Below are 18,821 nucleotides of genomic sequence, written 5' to 3'. Positions count from 1 at the left end.
ACCCTATATTTGACAGAAACACTGGTCCTCACACTGTCTCCATCGTCCCCATCTGCTGAAGGAATAGTTGAAAATATCAAGGTGTAATCTCTATTCAGTTTTTGGTGCTGTGTGATTCTCAGGGGGGTGGGGTGTGCACCCTGCACTCTCAGATTTTGCCTTTTCTGACAAAACAAGCAGCAGGAATAAGGCACCTAAATGGAGCAGAGGTCAGAGTGCAGAGGCACTGGCTAATGAAGGTCCTCTGCATTAAAACTGCAAAAAAAAAAAAAATTTGGAAATTGCAAAAGCCAGGTTTTCTGATGAAATCCGAGGTTCTTGCAGAGAATTTGGCAGAAAGTTTTGCAGCTCCCATGATGAAGGAAGTGCCTCATCAGTGAAACACAGAGTGCAAAAAAATGCTGTCACTCTCTAGGACAAAGTGATTTTTAGAGATGAACCCTGGCTTCAAGGACTGACATGGAGTTCTTTGTCCTTTGACAGCTTTGAGAGCAAATTAAATTCTTATTTTTCTTGTTTTAGGCCAAGAAATGCTTGACTCATTTGTATAAGGTGACCTAATTTGGAAGGGGAAAGAGAATCCAGAGCTTTCCAGTGTAAAAAACCCCAAACTTCTGGGCCTTTTAATATGCAATCTTTATAAAGAGAAGTGTATATCTGCTTATAAGTATATAAGCTGATGTGAATTCTTTCGCTGCATTTTGGTGCCTAAGTGTATAAACAATTGTGGTTTAAGTCATTTTCTGGGGTATAAGCAGGAATTTTGTGGACAGGAAATACAGGAGTGGGGATCTGAAGCAGATTTGGCAATGAAAAAAAGGGAATTTAGGAACACATGTAGGTGCCTTTGTAACTTGTGAGGAAAGACATTTCTGCTAGGAAAAAAAAACAACCTAATACAAGGAAAAAAAACATACATATTCCCCTATACCTTGGGGGAAAAAAAATCTATTTCCAGATCAGTTGTAAACTGAATTTGTGTCTTCTGTTTTTTTTAAAATTTATTTATGCAAGGCTAAAATGCTGCCACCACAAGTACTTCTGGTATTTATTGTCATCTGAGAACTTTCATTTCAACAACCAATAAAAGGATACAAATCTAAGCAAATGACCCAAGTTAGTGGCTGTGCAGGCATATAAAGCAATTTATTAAAAAGTTCACAGTGCCAAGAAGGGAGTCTGTTGCTCTCATGGAAAGTGGTTCAAGGTTCAGTACCTAACAAAATAACAATGATTTATGGGTGGGCACTGAAGTTTTAAAGGCATGGTCAGACTCTTAAGGTCTGCTTTTGCAGAACTGCTTTGTGCTGCTGCCTCAAATGAGCTCTCAGTCTTTCTGATGTGCTTGTTTATAAAATTGCACTTTGAATGCAGCCTACGGTGTGGCAGCTTTTAAAAGCCCCTGCAGCTCTCTGCAGTCAGACTAGATGAATGGGAAATGCTGTTTACAGCTTTGGAAAAATTAGTAAAACTTGGGCTGAAACAGAGTAAAATTGCCCAATGGCATCTGGGCATTTTGTGCTGTGCTGCTTTCTGTGTGTCGAAACACCTTAACTTGAAACCTGCCCTCCTCCTGTGGGGAACAATTGCCACATCTTCCTCTTGCACCTTGCAGTGCTCTCTCAGAGCTCCTTAAAAGGTGGTGTGTGATGCAGCAAGCTGGATGCTGGTGACCAAAATGAAATTTTCTCCATCCTTCCTCTCCTGTCCCTGTGTCCCAGAACTGCCATGCCCTCTCTCACTGATGCCTTTAGAGCTCCAAAATGAACAGATCAGCCAGCATTTTTGGGTTTTTTTCCTTTCTCCTTGTGCTGAGCCACATGCCGTTATCAAATATAGGAATCGGTCTTCTCAATTTAGAGAGATTAATTTTTTACTCTGGGGGGCTTGGGGTGTATTGTGTTTCACCTGGAATTGCCACTTACTCCACCAATTTCTTCACTCAATATTTGTGTGTTTGAAACCAGGGGGGCAGCCTTGAAGCTCTGTGGTGGAGCCAAGAAACATTTCAAACTATTCCACATGTGAGTGTTCTAGAAAGGACATGCATAAAACTCAAATTTTTTATGCTAAAATAAGATTTTGAGGTGTCCCAGGGGTTTTCACTTTTTAAGAAGTGATCTGTGCATTCCACCTTCACTACCCTGCCTTGTCCTTAGCAGGTGAAAATCCAGGATGTTCCAGAGTGCTCTGGAGTGGAGGATTTTGGTTATTCTTCTGTATTTTTGTTGTGGGAAGGGGAAACAGGGATCACCTAGCAACTATGTGTGATCCAGTGAGTGCAATGCCTGTTTTGGTCTCTGGGGCATCCTGAAGGGTGGCATACAATTATTGTCTAAACAATAATTATTGTCTAATTATTGTCAGTGAGGGACAGGTGAGTTCCTGTTCCCCTTTTGCAGAAACAAAGGCACCACTTGAGCCAGTGGAGAGCATGGAACACCTTTTGCACCCAGCCTCTGGCAACTGCATTCCTGGCACAAACATTCTGATGTTTTGAAACATTTGTTTGAAACGTTTATTTATTACTTAGAATGCAGCAATTTGCATTCTGAGCAGCCAGCCAGGATTGATAGCAGAAAAGGTGGGAAATGCTCCTCCATGATTTGCACCATTTCTTCCAGCTCGCAGCGAGGTGGAGAATTCTTTGTGTGATTCAATCTGCTGACTTATCCCAGGTGAAAAACTGTCCACACTCCCCTGGGATCCAAAAATCTGGAGTAAACTGCACAAAATTATGTGAAATAGCATAAAGAGTATAAACAAACAAACAAACAATAACAATCAGCACACACATAAATAATATAAATTATATTATTTAATATAATAATATGTATGATATTATAGTATATACTATACTATAATATAATATAATATAATATAATATAATATAATATAATATAATATAATATAATATATATTATAGTATATACTATGTATTATATATATAATATATATTATATATGTAAAATATAATAATATACTAATACTACTAATAATAGTATATAATATATATAATATAATAATATATATTATAGTATAGTATATATTATAGTATATAAATATATATATTATACTATTATACTGTAATGATATATTTTTATATAATTTTATAGATGCATATATAATTCTAATATTATAATATTAGTATAATATTATAATAATATTAATATAAATAGGAATGCATAATAAATAAACAAAAACACATCCCTGAAAGCTTCTGAAAACTGGAGGGCACTTTTTTGGTTGTTTAGGGTTGTTTTTGTTGGTGTTTTTTTTTTAAATTTCTTTGAGATTTATTTTTTTAAATAATTTCTCTGTGTGGGTATGTATTTGGGATTTTTCTGCTGGTGTGAGGGAAAGTTTAGTTTTGATTTGGTTTGTTGTTGTTGTTGTTATATTTATTATTAATATTAGCATTAGTATTTTGGCTGTCTTTTTAAAATAACACAGTATTTCTGGGGAAAATGTCTCCAGATGGGATGCTGGTGGTTTTTCATGCATATTTTTAAGTGTTGAAGCTGATTGATGCAAGGTCATGTCACATTTCTTGAAACTAATAGGGTGAGCTCGTGGGAACATGGAATAAGAAAAGTGAAAGGGTTTTCAAGTTTGAAACTATGACTGAGAGGTGGGGAAAAATGCTATTCTTAGCAGAGGGGCTGGAAAAATAAAAGGAAAAGGGAGCAACTCCACGAGTATTTGTTCAACATTTGGAACCCACTGCTTGAAATGTAAATATCATTTTGGCTTGTGTCAGTCCCAGCCACACACAGCTCCAGTGGGGAAACAGCCCTGCTCTAAAAAGCTCTGCTGTGATAATTTAACCCATCACCCTGATGATGCTTTGTGGGTCTCAGAACCGGGGTGAGCTCAGGCACAGCCAGAGAGAGTGCAATAAGGATTCCAGCTGTGCTCCAGATGGCTTTGCCTTTTAATTCCATTTCAGGGCAGTAACTCTGGTTTTCTACTTCTTCGTTGGGTGCAACTCAATCAGAATGGCGGTGCCTTGCTCACTTGTTGAGCCTTGTAGGTCTTTTGCTTCAGAAGCTATAAATCTCTTAAATAGGAATATACCATCCTGTGAGTCTTTATGGGGCAAAGGATGTCTTCTGCACTTGAATCTTCTACACAGCTTCACCAAGCCCTCAGGTACTTGCTTGAGTTTGTTGGTTACATTGTCATTGTTTTTACACCTACTGCATAAAGAAAATACCTGCAACACCTTTATTTTTACTCTGATAGCCATAAACCCATATACATACATACATACATACATACATATATGTGTGTGTGTGTGTGTGTATATATATATATATACATATATATGAAAAACTACAAGTAGTGAAGCACAGAAAAGAAAAAACAAAGAGCTAAATACTACCATACATTCATCATGCCGAATTCAGCCACTTTTTCTCAGAATTTGCTGGTGTCTGGAATAAATATTGATATTCTTTCTCCCCCAATGTAATAATGCTTCTCTTCAGAAATACCAGCTAAACACATCTCCCTGGTTTTGTTCTTTATTTTCTCTTTTATTGAGGCATTTTTGACAGATTTCCACTTGTTTCAGGTGAAAATCTTCTTGACATAATGCATACATATGGTAAATATTGACTTTGGGAGTTTGTGGCTGTTAAAATTGACAATTCCCTAATGCCAGCTTTAATTTGGGATTTGCTTAGGATCTCTGTGCTTCTCGGGACAACTAATCTCCATTATTTACCATGGGTTTCAGTATTAAAGCACACATCATTTAATTCTATAATTGTATCACTTTTCAGGCACATGCACTGATTTTGTGTGAAAATGGTTCTTCTGAATTCAGAGAAATGTGTTGTAACTTTCAGCTTCCTTTTAAAAAAGGCAGAAAGTGATTACCTGAACCTTCCTTCTTTTTTTAAAAAAAAAGTAGAAAGGGATTACCTGTATCTGCTCTGCCAAAGTGGGATATCAATGCAGTGCTGTAGGCAGAAATTTGAATTAACATTCCTGAGATATAGCCAGATAATTTCCTGTGTGCTTTAAAGCTTTGCATTTAGTTGCATCTTCTGATGCTCCAACTCATCAAGTGACTGAGGGATGTGTTTGTAAAGGCCTGGATGGCCATTATACATGAAATTATAAAACCACTGTTGTACTTAATGGGGTCAGTGAAGCAATCAGAATAAAAATACATAATTCTGCAGCGTGAGTCTGTAAGCATGATACTTCTTAGGCTTTTTAAGTTTAATGAAGCAGCTACTCAGCAGCTGAACGTTCTTTTTAAACAGTCTCAGCATGGATTTTAAAACTAAAACTGAACACCATGGTCTCCTTGGAGAGTCTGTGGCTCTTATTCTCTTGAAATGTCTGCATCTTTTATATGTTAATGGTTTTGACATCAGCCATTTTCTTCATTTTCATTGTAAATGAGGCCCAGAGTCCAATTCCCTGCCCCATTCCCTGGACGCTCTCTGCCCTATAAGCTGTCTCATCAGCCTCCAGCTTCTTCCCTGGGGGATGTGTGGTCTGAAAACAGCTGAAGTCATCCTGCAAAACAAACCTATTTTCCTCTTTTAGACGCCTTTCTAAGAACATGGGTCCCTGTGTGAAAACTTGTGTGGTGCAAATGGTCCAGCATCCACACCAGTCCTCACGTGCCCCAAAATCTTTCTGCCAAGGCCATCCCTTCAGGGGGCTTCCCAAAGTTGGTGCTGCTCTTCCTCAAATCCAACAGAGCCAAAACACAGGGTTTTACCTAAATCCTTGGAGAAACACCCCTGTTTACAAGGGTTTTGTTCATGTTTGGCTTTTAAAGATTCTTCTCAGCTGCAGTGCTGACACCATACAGCCGTGGTGAGTGATGCAGAACACTTTTTTTGAGGAGGAAACTCCTGATTTTAACACGGGAATATCATCATTGCAACCTGCAATGTTTACACAGGACTGCAGCCAAGTGTCCCAGGGCATGCTAGGGAACCTTTTCCCCCTTTTGCAGAGGGATTAACCCACCCTGTGTGTGTGTTTGTGGGGCCTGACCCAAAGGGGAGGAGGGCAGGGACACAGCCTGGGTGGAACCCTCCAGGACAGGCACACCCAGCCAGGAGAATCCATCCCACCATGATATCAGCAATTTACACACTCAGGCTCCTTCTGGTTGGAATCTGAAATGCAGGGGAATCTCAGAACTTTAGCCTGTAAGCCAAAGCTTACAATTAAACAAAAATTTGATCTGAGACCTGTGACGGTGTTCACAGAGGTTTTCAGGTGAGGGAAGAGATGAGAATGTTGACTTCATGTTCAGAAGGCTTGATTTATTATTTTATGATATATATATATTACATTAAAACTACACTAAAAGAATAGAAGGAGAAGTTCACATCAGAAGGCTAGCTAAGAATAGCAAAGACTGATAACACAGGCAGCTGCCTCAGATTCTATCTGAACCAGCTGACTGTGATTGACCATTAATTAGAAACAACCAGATGGCACCAAGCACAGATGCACCTGTTGCATCCCACAGCAGTAGATAACCATTGTTTACATTTTGTTCTGAGGCCTCTCAGCTTCTCAGGAGGAAAAATCCTAAGGAAGGACTTTTAATGAGAAGATGTCTGCGACAGAGACCTTGGAAAAGGTTCCCAAACTGAGATGCTAGAGGTGAGAATGTGGATTTATAGTTTAGAGCAGACACATGTTAAGTGGAAGAAAGTTTAGAGTGTTGGAGTTTAGGATATAAAAATGAAAGTAGTTCCAGAGGAAAACAAGGAGTTTAGAATGCAGTGCTGTAGGTTTGTCTCTCATAACATGATTGGCTAAGGAAGCTTACACTGTAGCATGGATCCATATGACAAAATATTTAAGTATTGGGTCAAAAACATAAATATCCTTGTTGGCAGTGTTTTGTTGGTCGATAAATCTTTAAAAGGTCTTGTAATTAGGGGTCTTGTAACCTTCTGAGCCATGGGATGAAGATGTGAGCCAAATTCACTCTTCCCACCTATCCGGAAGATAAGAAAGATAAACCACATCATCAAAAACAACTCAGAAGTCCTGTCTCAAATTCCATCCAAAATTCCCCACAAGTGGATAATCACACTTGTTCCCAGCACAACCCTTCCTTCCCAATTGCCATGTGTGAAAGCACTGTGCAAAACACACTCACAGTGATGTGAGAGAGAGCAAAGCAGAGGAGAGAGGCACGGGCAGGCTGTGATTTCTGCCTCACCTTGTGGCATAAATTACTGCTGTGCAAGCTGTGATTAAGCAGGTTTGTGTGACTAAAACCCTGTACAGGATTAATTGCCAGGTCTGTGCTCTGCTGTGGGTTGGTGATAGAAGACACTAAGCAGCATGGAAGTGTTTTCAAAGGGGATTTGAAGCCAATCAGCCATTTTTTCCTCCAGCACATAACTTTCCTTCTCGGCAGAGAGTGGCAGCCTTTAAATTTGGAAGTGCACAGACTGTATATACCTTTGAAACATTTGGAGGGGGAGTGACAAAAGGTTCAGCCTCTCTGTTTATCACTCATGACTTCAGGAGTGTGCAGAGAGGAGAAGGCAAGGTTGCTGCCTTGCTGCTTGTGGGATGTGCAGGCTGTGTTTTTCTGTGACACCTGCCATCCGTCCCCACAAATGGGTTCGTGATGGTTCGTGGGGTGATCTCAGGGTGTAGAAAGAACCAACACGGCACAGGGGGCTTGCAGTGATAATCAAAACAAATGCACCTTTATTGAATGACCACAGCAAAATGCGATAGAGGGATTAAGGGAGAGAAAAAGATAGAGAAAGAGAAGAAAAGAGAGAGAGAGAGGGATATAGCTACCAAACGTAGAGACAAAGTCCTTTGGTCCAGTCCAGTTGAGGATCTGCCTGATACGCTGGGGAGATCTCAGAGGCACGGTTCATCTGAACCCCAATTATACTCTTTTTGATGGGGGGAAGAGGAGTGCATTTTGCAATTGAAACAAAGGTAGTTTACTGTATCTTCAGGGAGGAAAATAAGGGTACACACAGTCTGAGTTTGGCAGCAGGTGAGAACCATTATTTTCGTGGTCCACTGCCTACACTTGCAACATCCACCTTGCTTTGGGCAGCTTTCCTCCCCCCTTGCACACCTCCCCGGGGTTTGGGGGTTTCAGTCCCAGTCTCTGGAGGAAGGTGAGAGGGGCCTTCTCCCACAGGGATTTCATGTCTCGGTCCCTTGATGAAGAGGCTTCTTACATCTCTCCTTGTCTGTCATGGTGGTTATGAACAGGTGAGAGGGCTCTTCCTTTGGAGGGGGACCACCCTAAAGCCGAGGAGCAATCCAGCCAGGCCGAGAGGTGGGGAGGATTCCAGAGCTATTGTGCAAAAGGGCAGGATGCCCTCTGAGCTCAGTGTAGCATACAGCAAACAACACCTGTGAAAACAGTAACTTGGCACTATGCTTTCAGGTCTCAGGGCCTTTGGTATGTGTAACTTTCTCCTACAAAGCCAGAGATTCAAGGCAGGGGGGTCTTCTCTTCAGTGGTCCCCAGTGACGATCATAGGGCAGATGAGGGAAAATTTGGACAGATTCTCGCAACATCCAATACTGCAAACTCCCTTTCCCTGCTGAGTTGCTTCAGGAACCGGGGGTGGGCACTGAGGGATGCTCCTTCTCACGCCTGCTGTTGGTCAGCCAGGGAGGGATGTGCCCCACAGCACCTCCGTGTCCCCATTCCTGCCTAGATGGGGACCTGCCGCCCAGCGCCATGAGGAGCAACCGCTGCAGCCACCTGCCTGGAGTGCCTCCAGACCATCCCCAGCCTGCAGCCCCCGATGGGAAGAGCCTGCCTGGCAGCAGCGGGGGCCCGGCCACCAGCTGCCCCCAGTATGTCATGCAGGTGTCCTCCAAGGATGGGCAGCTGCTCTCCTCCGTGGTGCGGAGCCTGGCCGTGCAGAGGTGAGTGAGGGGCACAGGGAGGGACCAGCCTTTGCCATGGGGTGTGTGGCTAAACCCCCATTCCATCATCCTTGCTGCAGGGTGCATCAAGCTTCCTAAACAGCTGAGCAGCCACACAAGCTGCTTTTCTACACCAGTGCTGCAGCTTCTGTCATTGTCCGAGGGACTGACCTTTCTTTTTGCTGCTGGTTTAGAGAGGCAGATTAGTGGTGAAATATATTGTTAATCTATGCCTTTGAAGCATGCTGAGGCTGGCTTTTTTCTCATTAGAAGCAAGAAGGGTATTCTGATGTGTTTGGCCTTATCCAGAATTGATGCTTGGGTCAAAATTAAATTTATCTTTGCTGGTGGTGGTGAGCTGGAAAGACTTCATGGATCTTAAAGCAGTGCAGAAGAAATACCCACCTGCAGCCCCACAGCAGGGCTGTGTTTGGCACACATCTGCTTGTATCCTTCCTTGACCTGCCTGTGGGCTGTCCCAAAGAGAGGGAAACCCTTTCCAGGGAGAGGAGGTTTCTGCCTTCATGTGCTTTTCTGAAGTCATGGCCCTACCTTTGGGGTGCTGCAGGGCAAGGTGCTGCTTCTTCATCAGTCCTTCACTGTTGGCCAGTGAAAATAGCATTCATGTATCGAAACAGGACAATCCCTGTGGCAGGGAGGAATGATGAGGACACTTCCAGCTTATCAGAAGGCATATTATTATATTATATTATATTATATTATATTATATTATATTATATTATATTATATTATATTATATTATATTATATTATATTATATTATATTATATTATATTATATTATATTATATTATATTATATTATATTATATTATATTATATTATATCTATAATATCTAAACTGAATCTGCCAAGCACTCAACTCTGCACACAACTGCACTCTAACTCCACAAAATTTCATGGCTGTCACCCAACACACACACACACTTGGCCCCGATAGGCCAAGGAAACAAAACACCATCACCTTGGGTAAACAATCTCCATATTGCATTCTACTTCTGCACAAACACAGGCACTGCAAATAAGGTAAGAATTGCTTTTCCTTTCTCTGAGGTTCAGAAAATGCGAAACCCAGAAATATTCTGGGGAAGAATTGTGCCTTGCTTTTCTCTGTGGGTAGAAATATGGCTATATTTATGTCAGAGGATCACCAAGAAGTAACCAGCTGAGGCAGATTTACAACCTCCCTGATGCACTTTGGGATCTCCTGAGGTGGCTGCACTGCTGCTTTGTGAAGAGCTGGGAAATACAAAATACAAAAGGACTTGGTCTTCCACCTCTCATCTGCCTCTCTGATGTTTTTCACTCTACACTTTTCTCTCCCTTAATAAAAGAGATATTTTAAGCAAGAACACCAAAACACCTTAAACCACTAGCCCATCAGCTTGGATTACTAATTAGAGGTCAAAGCAATGCAAATATTTCTAGCTCACAACAGAGATGCCACATGTTGGACGCCACTGGATGTATTAGTCCTAGTTCACGGCAGATTTTGGAGAGAACTCCCCAAAGGGGCTTGTCTAGGAAAGCAGTACACAACAGAGAAGCCACTGGATGTATTTGTCCTGGTTCAGGGCAGATTTTGGAAAAAGTCCCCCAAAGGGGCTCCTCTAGAAAAGCAGTTCATGACAGAGGAGCCCCCCATTGAGCGCCACTGTGTATTTGTCCTGGTTCAGGGCAAAGTTTGGAGAGAACCCCCCAGAGGGGCTCCTCTAGGAAAGTAGTTCATGATGGAGAAGCCCCAGGTTGGGCGCCACTGAATGTATTTGTCCCGGTTCAGAGCAGATTTTGGAGAGAACCGCAAAAAGGGGCTCCTCTAGGAAAACAGATTCAATTGTCCCCTCCGCCCAACCCACCACCACAACCCTCCAGCAGTGACCATCCCTTTTCTCTCCCTGTCCTGCAGCAGCCCCTTCAATGAGCGGCCCATGTGCAGGATCTGCCATGAGGGCAGCAGCCACGAGGAGCTGCTGTCCCCCTGTGAGTGCACGGGGACCCTGGGCACCATTCACCGCAGCTGCCTGGAGCGCTGGCTGTCCTCCTCCAACACCAGCTACTGTGAGCTCTGCCACTTCAGCTTTGCAGTGGAGCGCAAGCCCAGGCCGCTGCTGGAGGTCAGTGCAACCCTGAAATCTCGGTTGTGGCTGGGAAAATTCCTGCCTGCTTCCATGCAGGCATCACAAAGGCTCTGTGGTTGCAATGGGGGTTTGGCAATGTGGGGGTGGGAGCTCAGGGAAAGGGTGGGATGGGGCAGAACCCCTCGTTTTGGAGGGAATCAAAACCAAATTTTAAGGATCAGTGGGTTTGCTTCACTGCAAACCTGAGTGGTGGGTTTTTTGCAGCAAATTCCTGGGATGCCAGCCAGCTTGGCTGAGGGTGGAAAAGAGGTAAGTTGAAGATTCTCTGGGATGTGGGGCAAGTCTCTGGACTCAACATATTAAATATAGGTCAGAAATTTATTTATTTCTTCTTGCTTTTGAGAGGTAACAATCTTAGGAGCCTTGAAAACCCAGTTTACCTCTCAAGCCCACAAGAAGGAATGGTTCTTGTTGAGCATCTGGTGTGTTTAGACATTTGTGAGTCACCTTTTGGCCTATTCTTGCCTATGTGCCAGACTCAAAAGTGAACTGGACAATTGTTTCTCCCTTATCAATGAAAATTCAGTTTTTGCCAACTATAGATAGCAGCTTCATGAAGTTTTCCTGGTTTTAGGGTGTTTTTGGTCCTCGGGAAAAGAAAAGAAACCAAAACAAGTTCACTCTCTTGACACTGTTAATGACCATTTCCCTCCTTTATTTTATTTTGGGAAAAGATGAAGCAAAGTTAGGAATTCTTTTGTAATTAAAAGTGAAATACAAGTAACACTTCGGCAAAATGAATGAGAAGAAGCATTTTGTACCTGTTGGTGACACAGGCACCTACTCGCAGAGCTTGGCTTCAGGACAAAATATCTTTCCTGTGCATCTTATCTGTTCCTTTAAACTGTGTCAGAGCCGCAGGAGGGAGGTACAGTATTAAAAATGGGTAGGGGGAAGCAGCGTTTTGTTCTCCTCCTCCTGCTCACAGAGAAAAGGACACAGGACAGAATTGACTGCTGGGAGGTGGGTCGGGGGATGACTACCAAAATTGCTTTAATTGAGATAGGCATGTACATTTTGTTTCTGAGCCTGAGGATATCTTCCTTCTTCCTCAAGATCCCCCACAAAAGGTACATGACATGGCATTTAGCACGAGTCCTGCACCCAGAGCAGGCCCTGGCCAGCTGAAATTGGCTCCCTCTGGGTTGCTGGATCTCCTCTAATCTTTGGTGCAAGAATATAGACGATATAAAAATGATGCCATTCTGAATCCACCCTCTGAGAGGAAAGACAAGTGGTGCTGAGGCATCACAGTTTGATTTTAGACCCCAGCTTCTGGAAATTGTTCCCTTTGTGATGGCTCCTGGTGAGGCTTGCGCTGCACAAATTGGATGTGGTGCTGACCAGAGCTGCTGAGGATGGAAGGAGCTGAAAGCAAAGCTGACCCTGCCCAGGATGGGGCATTGTGCTTGCTTGGTTGTTTTCTGATGAAATGAGGCTTCTTTTTGACAAAAGCAATAATAAGTAGTAGACGCAGCAGCAATGATATTTAGAGTAATAATGGTAAACCTGCCAGTTGTTTCCTGTTTGCTGAGGACAAATGAAAACCCTGAGCAAGAACATTTTTGAAACATATTGAGATGTTTTTATCTTTACTCATTATTTCCTGAATTCTCAGCTTACACCCACAATATTTTAGTGCAGAAACCAACAGTTGGGTGCAGTTGCAGGAAAGGTCATAAAAAACCTCCAATCCTTTGTGATCTTATAAAGGGAATATGTTTTCAGTTTAGAAGGAAAATGAAGGTGTACTTTCAAAGCTGAGAGCAGCAGAGAAAAAGAGTAACTAAAATGAACTATATACCAGGAGGAAAATTAGGCAGAAAGATAATCAAACTCCTTGATTTCTGTCAGTGTAATTTAAGTTTGTCCTGGACATTTCTGCTTATTTAATACACAGAGCTTTGAAACGCAGAGACCTGCCCATGCAAATAATAAATAAATAAAAACAAATTGCAGCAAAAATCTGAAACTTCCCAAAGCAGGCTAAAGCAGATGCAAGTTGCCAGATTCCCTCATCTTCTGTGTCCTTAAAGCACCTTCCTGTCTGTCTCTCTCTTACCTAGGGTGTGAGAACATGGCAGGAGGTTTATCCAGTGTAGCAGGACCTTTCCTCACAAAAACCCTGCTGTAACATTACATGAATGGCAAGCCAAAGTGGCCACCTGCTTTTAACACCCCAGATTGTGTAGGTTTAGGGGTGGGGTGTCAAAGTTCCCTTCATTTAGCAGTGAGGTGATTAGTTCTCCAAAGATTCCCCTGACCTAGATAATGGGAAGAGTAAATGGTCATCCTCTCACTGGAGGTGAGTTATGAGTTTTACTAATGCATTTTACTAGGTCAAGAGGGGCTATTGTGCTCATAAAGTGATTTACAGAGCACAGACTTTAAAAACCAACCCAGTAACTCCTCAACAGGCCCTGTCTCACAGAGTGAATGCATCCCATGCAGGGGTCAGTGACAGGTAGTGAGGAGATGCTCAAAGCAATCAGTCACCATATTGATCTTTTCTCTGAGAGATCTTCCACCAGGAGGGGGATAAAATGTATTTCTGACTATTCCAAAATGTATTATACTCTTTTTCAAAGGGCAAAAAAAAACCCCCACACCAAGAAAAACAAAACAAAAAACCCAAACCAACCAACCAAATAAACAAACAAAAAACCCACCCAAAAAACCAACCAAACAAGCAAAAAAACCCAAAAAAACCAAACCCAAAAAACCAACCCAAAGACACAAACCCAACAAATCCACAAAACCAAACTAAAACAAAACAAAACAGACACCAAAAACTCCACCAAAATAGCCCCCCAAAAAACCAACAGAACAAAACAACCCCAACAAAACAAAAAATACCCATACTATTGTGTTTTCTCCTCATCCCTTCACTAGATTGATCACTGTCTCCTGGTGGCTTAGGCATGGGTGTGGAAGAAATCTGTTTCAGTGGGAGCAAATTGAGGCGTTTTCCTAGTTTTCTCTAGAAATATCAAATGTGAATTTATTCCTGCTGCTAGCAGGAGAGGCTGCAGCAGCAGTGAGATTGAAATGGAATAAGTGGTGTGGCTGGTGGCTCAGCCAAATTCCTTAGTTGACCAGACACAACTCTGTGCTTCTGCTTTGTCTCTGCCACAGGATGTGTATTTTTGTCTGAGGGAGAATCTTCTCCCTGGAAATGCACAATTTGCTGACTCTTTGATGGCCAAAACCCAACCAGAGCAGCAGGCAATGGTGGTGCAGCCTGCCAGGCAGATCCAGCCCCTCAGCAATGAATTTGTGATGCTTCTTCGTTAATTTCTTTTTTTTGAACTCACATTATTCTTCCCAAAAATTGTGTTTCCACTGGGAATGCGAATCAGGCACTATGGTGGTGATTAAAACCCTCCTTCAGTGCTCACAATGGTGCAGAATTCAGTGAAAGGAGTCAAGGTCTGAACCCAGCCCTTCCCCCCGGACAAAGAGAAATCTATAATATGGTGGCTGATATGCACAGAGCTGATATTCCTTGTGACAAGCCAGCCAAGGACCTCAAAACCAGCACAGTGAAATCTCAAACTGCAGTAATTCCATTACTGACTTTTATGGACCTTCTAGTTCCATATAAGCTGCCATCAACTGCAGCCAATCCAAAGGAAAAAAAAAATCTGCATTAGGAATGTGTGGTATTATTCATGTGGCTGCTTTTGCTGAGTTTCAGCATAAAGATTAGTCAAGCTTTATGTAAGTATTATGTATCATCTTCATTTTCAATTTCCACATTGCATCTGTGTTGCTTCCACTTGGCTCAGTGCAGAAGCAGGCACGAAAATGCAGCAGTACAAATATATTTATGTGCAACAATAAAATGTTAGGGAACAGCCAGCTACAAAATAAAAATGGTATAAGAGTACTCTGTGACCATATAAGTCAGGCTTGTATTGCTTGTAAGTTACTTACATGTTTTAAACCAGCCAGGATTTGGTATCTGTTGGTTCACTTTTTTTTTTTTTTCTGCAAACAGAAAGCACTTAATTAACAATACAAAGCTCATAAGCAAAACAGCATGACTAGGAGAAAAAATAAAGTCAGGATAATTACAGCAATATTGGGCAGAAATTAACTTCAGTTTTTCCCTGCTGTGTTGCTGGTTATAGAGCCTTTATGAGTAAGGTAAAATAAATTAAAAAACCGTCCAAAATGTACACCTATGCATGAAGTATTTAAGATGAGCTTACATTATAAATTAAAACCTCACGAAGCCTTACACTGAAATATGAATTCATTTCCTGTGCAAGACTTTGAGTCACGACGTTTTTATCTGTTGGGATTATTTTTACTTATTTTTCCTCTCTGCTGTTCAGTGAAGCAAGTCATTAGCATTAAATTACTGTAATGAACAGACACCAGATTTGCTGCAGGTAGTTTATAAAAGGATCACACCTCAAGTCAGAAGGAAAATAAATGGTTCCTCAGCACAGTCACCTACCAGGAAAACTTTCATAAATCAAAGTTTGGATGAACTGCAGTTGTCCATAATGATATTAGGGCTGGGAGCAGATAATTAAGGCGTGTCTGTCCTCCTTCCTTTCTTGACCCAAAAAGGGCAGATTACAAGGGCAAGGTGATAGAGACATTTTTGTACCTAGTTGTCTTTGGCTATGAAAATAATCCCCCTAAGACCAACTCACAGAGGCAGAATTGGAAGCAGACATGTAGATTTTCAGTAGAAGTATGTCTGAGTTAAAGCTGGTATTAAAAAAAAAAAAAAAAAAAAAAAAAGTAATAAACTCCCCAGCACAGATTTAAAACCATAAACTCTCCAAGATGCATTTTCTTTTGATCTATTTATTCCTAATGGAGGGAAATCCAGAGACCAAACGAGAATGCTCTTTCTCCTTTAAAGAGAAATTAGGTAGTTGTTTTATGTTCCCTGCAGCAAGGATTTGCTACAATGCACAAATCTTTCTTATAGTACTGGCAACAAGAGTGCAAACAACAGCAACCCACTCCCCGTAAAAAAATAAAAACTTAAATTACTTGTCAGTGAACAGAGGAGTTCAAACCATGACATCTGTAACTGCTCTTCCCTAAATTTATAACAATCAAGGGCAAGAAATACTCGAGGAAAGTTCCCAGGAGAAAGGAACTGAACAATCAGATTTGGTTCTATAATGAGCAAGATGGGGGAAAGATGCTGGAGTTTCCCAAGGCACAGCTTCTTCTGTTTCAGATAATGGGTTTGGTGACTTTTCTTTGGACATCATGGTCCTATAAAATAGTCCTGAACTGCGCAGTTGTCATCTATCTCTGTCCTTCCTGCTGGCAGCGTTTCCTAGCACTGACAGGAGCCAGTCAAAGTTTACATTTTCTAGGAAAATAGAAGTGGTAAGATTTATTGCATCTGTCTTTATTTGTAGACCTATCAAGAATTTATTATCTATCATGTCTTTGCTTCCCATAAATTTGAGCTTGTAGATCAGGACATTTACAATGTCTTGAAATAAGTTTTGCCAGTAGCAAATCTGCTTTGCTTTTGTTTTAAAATGTGAAATGTGGTTTTTGTTGATTGTCTTGAATGCATATATATTTGTCTGCCTAACTGAGAATACAGTCATTCAAAACAGAATGAGAGCACTGCAAATACAGATAGAAAGACACACAGCTTTTCGCATAGTTCCACAAAATCTTTTTTTTCTGGATGCATCCTGAAATCTTTTAACTGATACAACCATCTCCAGAACTGTAAATTCAAAGTGGCTAGTAGGAAAACAGAACAGCAGTGAGCCACACTAATGTTAAAAAACTATACTATTGTGTAATTTGACCTGCTAGACATTTCATAGATTTTTATAGTGCCATTTAGCAAGCTTTGCTCTTTGTTTTCACTGCCAGAGAATTACTAATCCTTTTTTAGAAGCTGAGTGTGTGTAACCCAGAAACATAAAACCACATCTATGAACCAGCGTATTTAATGCTGCTTGGTGGGGCTTTGTGTATGAGAATCACTGAATGGTTTGGGCTGGAAGGGACCTTAAAGCCCGTCCAGAGCCATCCCTGCCATGGCAGGGTCACCTCCCACTGTCCCAATGTCCAACCTGGCCTTGGGCACTGCCAGCAGTCCATGATCAAATCCATCCTCTCCAGTTTGGACAGAAGGCTGTTCTGAGAGACTCTTTTTGCAGAAATCCAGATAAATTACATCTGTAGCCCTTCCCTTGTACACTGGTGTGGTCACCTCGTCAAGAGAAGGCCACTGGGCTGGTCAGGCAGGACTTGTCCCTGTGCTGGCTGCCCCAAATCCCCTCCCTGAGCTCCAGGAGCCTCAGCAGAGCTTCCAGAGGGTCGGTCCCATCAGCTCCCAGGCACAGAGAGGAATTCAGCTGGGTGCTCCCAGGCCCTTCCCTCCCACCCTTTTTGGAGGCAGGTGCAATATTTCCCTTTTTTCAGCCTGGAATTCAGCTGGGTGCTCCCAGGCTCTTCCCTCCCACCCTTTTTGAAGGCAGGTGCAATATTTCCCTTTTTTCAGCCTGGAATTCAGCTGGGTGCTCCCAGGCTCTTCCCTCCCACCCTTTTTGAAGGCAGGTGCAATATTTCCCTTTTTTCAGCCTGGAATTCAGCTGGGTGCTCCCAGGCTCTTCCCTCCCACCCTTTTTGAAGGCAGGTCCAATATTTCCCTTTTTTCAGCTCTCTCCTGACTGCCAGGACATTTCCAGCACCAGGGACAGTGGCTTGGCAGCTCCCCCAGCCAGCTCCCTGGGGACCCTGGGCTCCATCCCACCAGGTCCCTCGGAGCTGAGCATTTCCAGCTCCTCAGCTGGCCCTGAGCAGGATCTTCCCTCCCCAGGGCAGAGCCTTTGCTCCCCAGGCCCATCCTGCTCTCCGTCACTGGAGGGCTGGGAGGAGAGGCTCCCTTTGGAGGCTGGGGTGAAAAAGCTCTTGGGGACCTCAGGCTTCTCCCCATGCCTGTCACCTCTCTGCCAGTGCTGTTTGGAGTGGGGAAATGCCTCCTGTGACCTCCCTGTTGTGTTTCATGAGGCTCTAGAATGTTCTGCTACTCTTTCTCCCTTTCCAGGTTCAGTTCCAGCTTCACCTTGGCCCTCCTGACCCCAACTCTCCACAACCTCTCAGAGAATTTGACCTCTGGACTCTTCCCAGGTCACCTGTCCTTGCTTTCATTGTCTGTGCATTTATTTGCTTCTTTCCTTTGGCCAGCAGGTCCCCACTGTCCCATGCTGGTCTCTTGCCTTCTCTGCCCAATTTCTTGCTCCTGTTTTTCAGCTGGCAAGTGACCCGAGGTCTAAATTGAAAATTGAGTTGTGGTGTGACAGCAACAACAGCCTGTGGTGATCTCCTCACGCTGAGGAACCAGCCCTAGGTGTAGCTGTCTGTGCTGTGATTTGCCCTTTCCAGAAAACAAAACTAAACAAAAATCAAAGTTTTACCATACACCATCCTTAAAATGGAAAATGTAATCTTCCCCCATTCAGAGGCACACAGAATAATAAAAAAATTATTTGCTAGTTCAAAAAGAAGCCTTGGCTCATTGAAACATCCATTTAAAATCCACAGTTCCTGCAATTTGAGTTAAAATAGGGGTCAAACTTAAATAAGAGCACACTCATTTACAAAGAGTCCGCGATATTGGTACAATAACATTACAGAGATCAAATAATTTTGATTCCAACTCTCAAATACACTCTTTGAGACCAAAGAAACATCTCTGTGAGCTGTCACCATGGCCTTTCTAATGGCACCTACTAAAGACAATATCAATGT

The 18,821-nt window shown here is 42.4% G+C and overlaps 1 protein-coding gene across 7 annotated transcripts in view; it reads left to right on the top strand.

Moving 5' to 3' along the window:
• Window positions 1-18,821, top strand: part of MARCHF3 (membrane associated ring-CH-type finger 3) — an 83,180-nt gene that overhangs the window by 40,425 nt on the left and 23,934 nt on the right. For 4 of the 7 annotated variants that reach the window (XM_074533659.1, XM_074533654.1, XM_074533653.1 and 1 more), the window contains 2 exons: window positions 8,647-8,910; window positions 10,835-11,042. In XM_074533659.1, coding sequence (XP_074389760.1) covers window positions 8,647-8,910; window positions 10,835-11,042 — 472 coding nt within the window. The remainder of the gene's footprint in view (window positions 1-8,646; window positions 8,911-10,834; window positions 11,043-18,821) is intronic. The other 3 variants (XM_074533657.1, XM_074533658.1, XM_074533656.1) reach the window with 3 other exon arrangements.

Source organism: Zonotrichia albicollis, chromosome Z, assembly GCF_047830755.1.
Source record: "Zonotrichia albicollis isolate bZonAlb1 chromosome Z, bZonAlb1.hap1, whole genome shotgun sequence".
NCBI classification, from domain to species: Eukaryota; Metazoa; Chordata; class Aves; order Passeriformes; family Passerellidae; genus Zonotrichia; species Zonotrichia albicollis.
The sequence above is the reverse complement of the archived record's forward strand: the minus strand, read 5'-3'. Positions and strand labels throughout refer to the sequence as shown.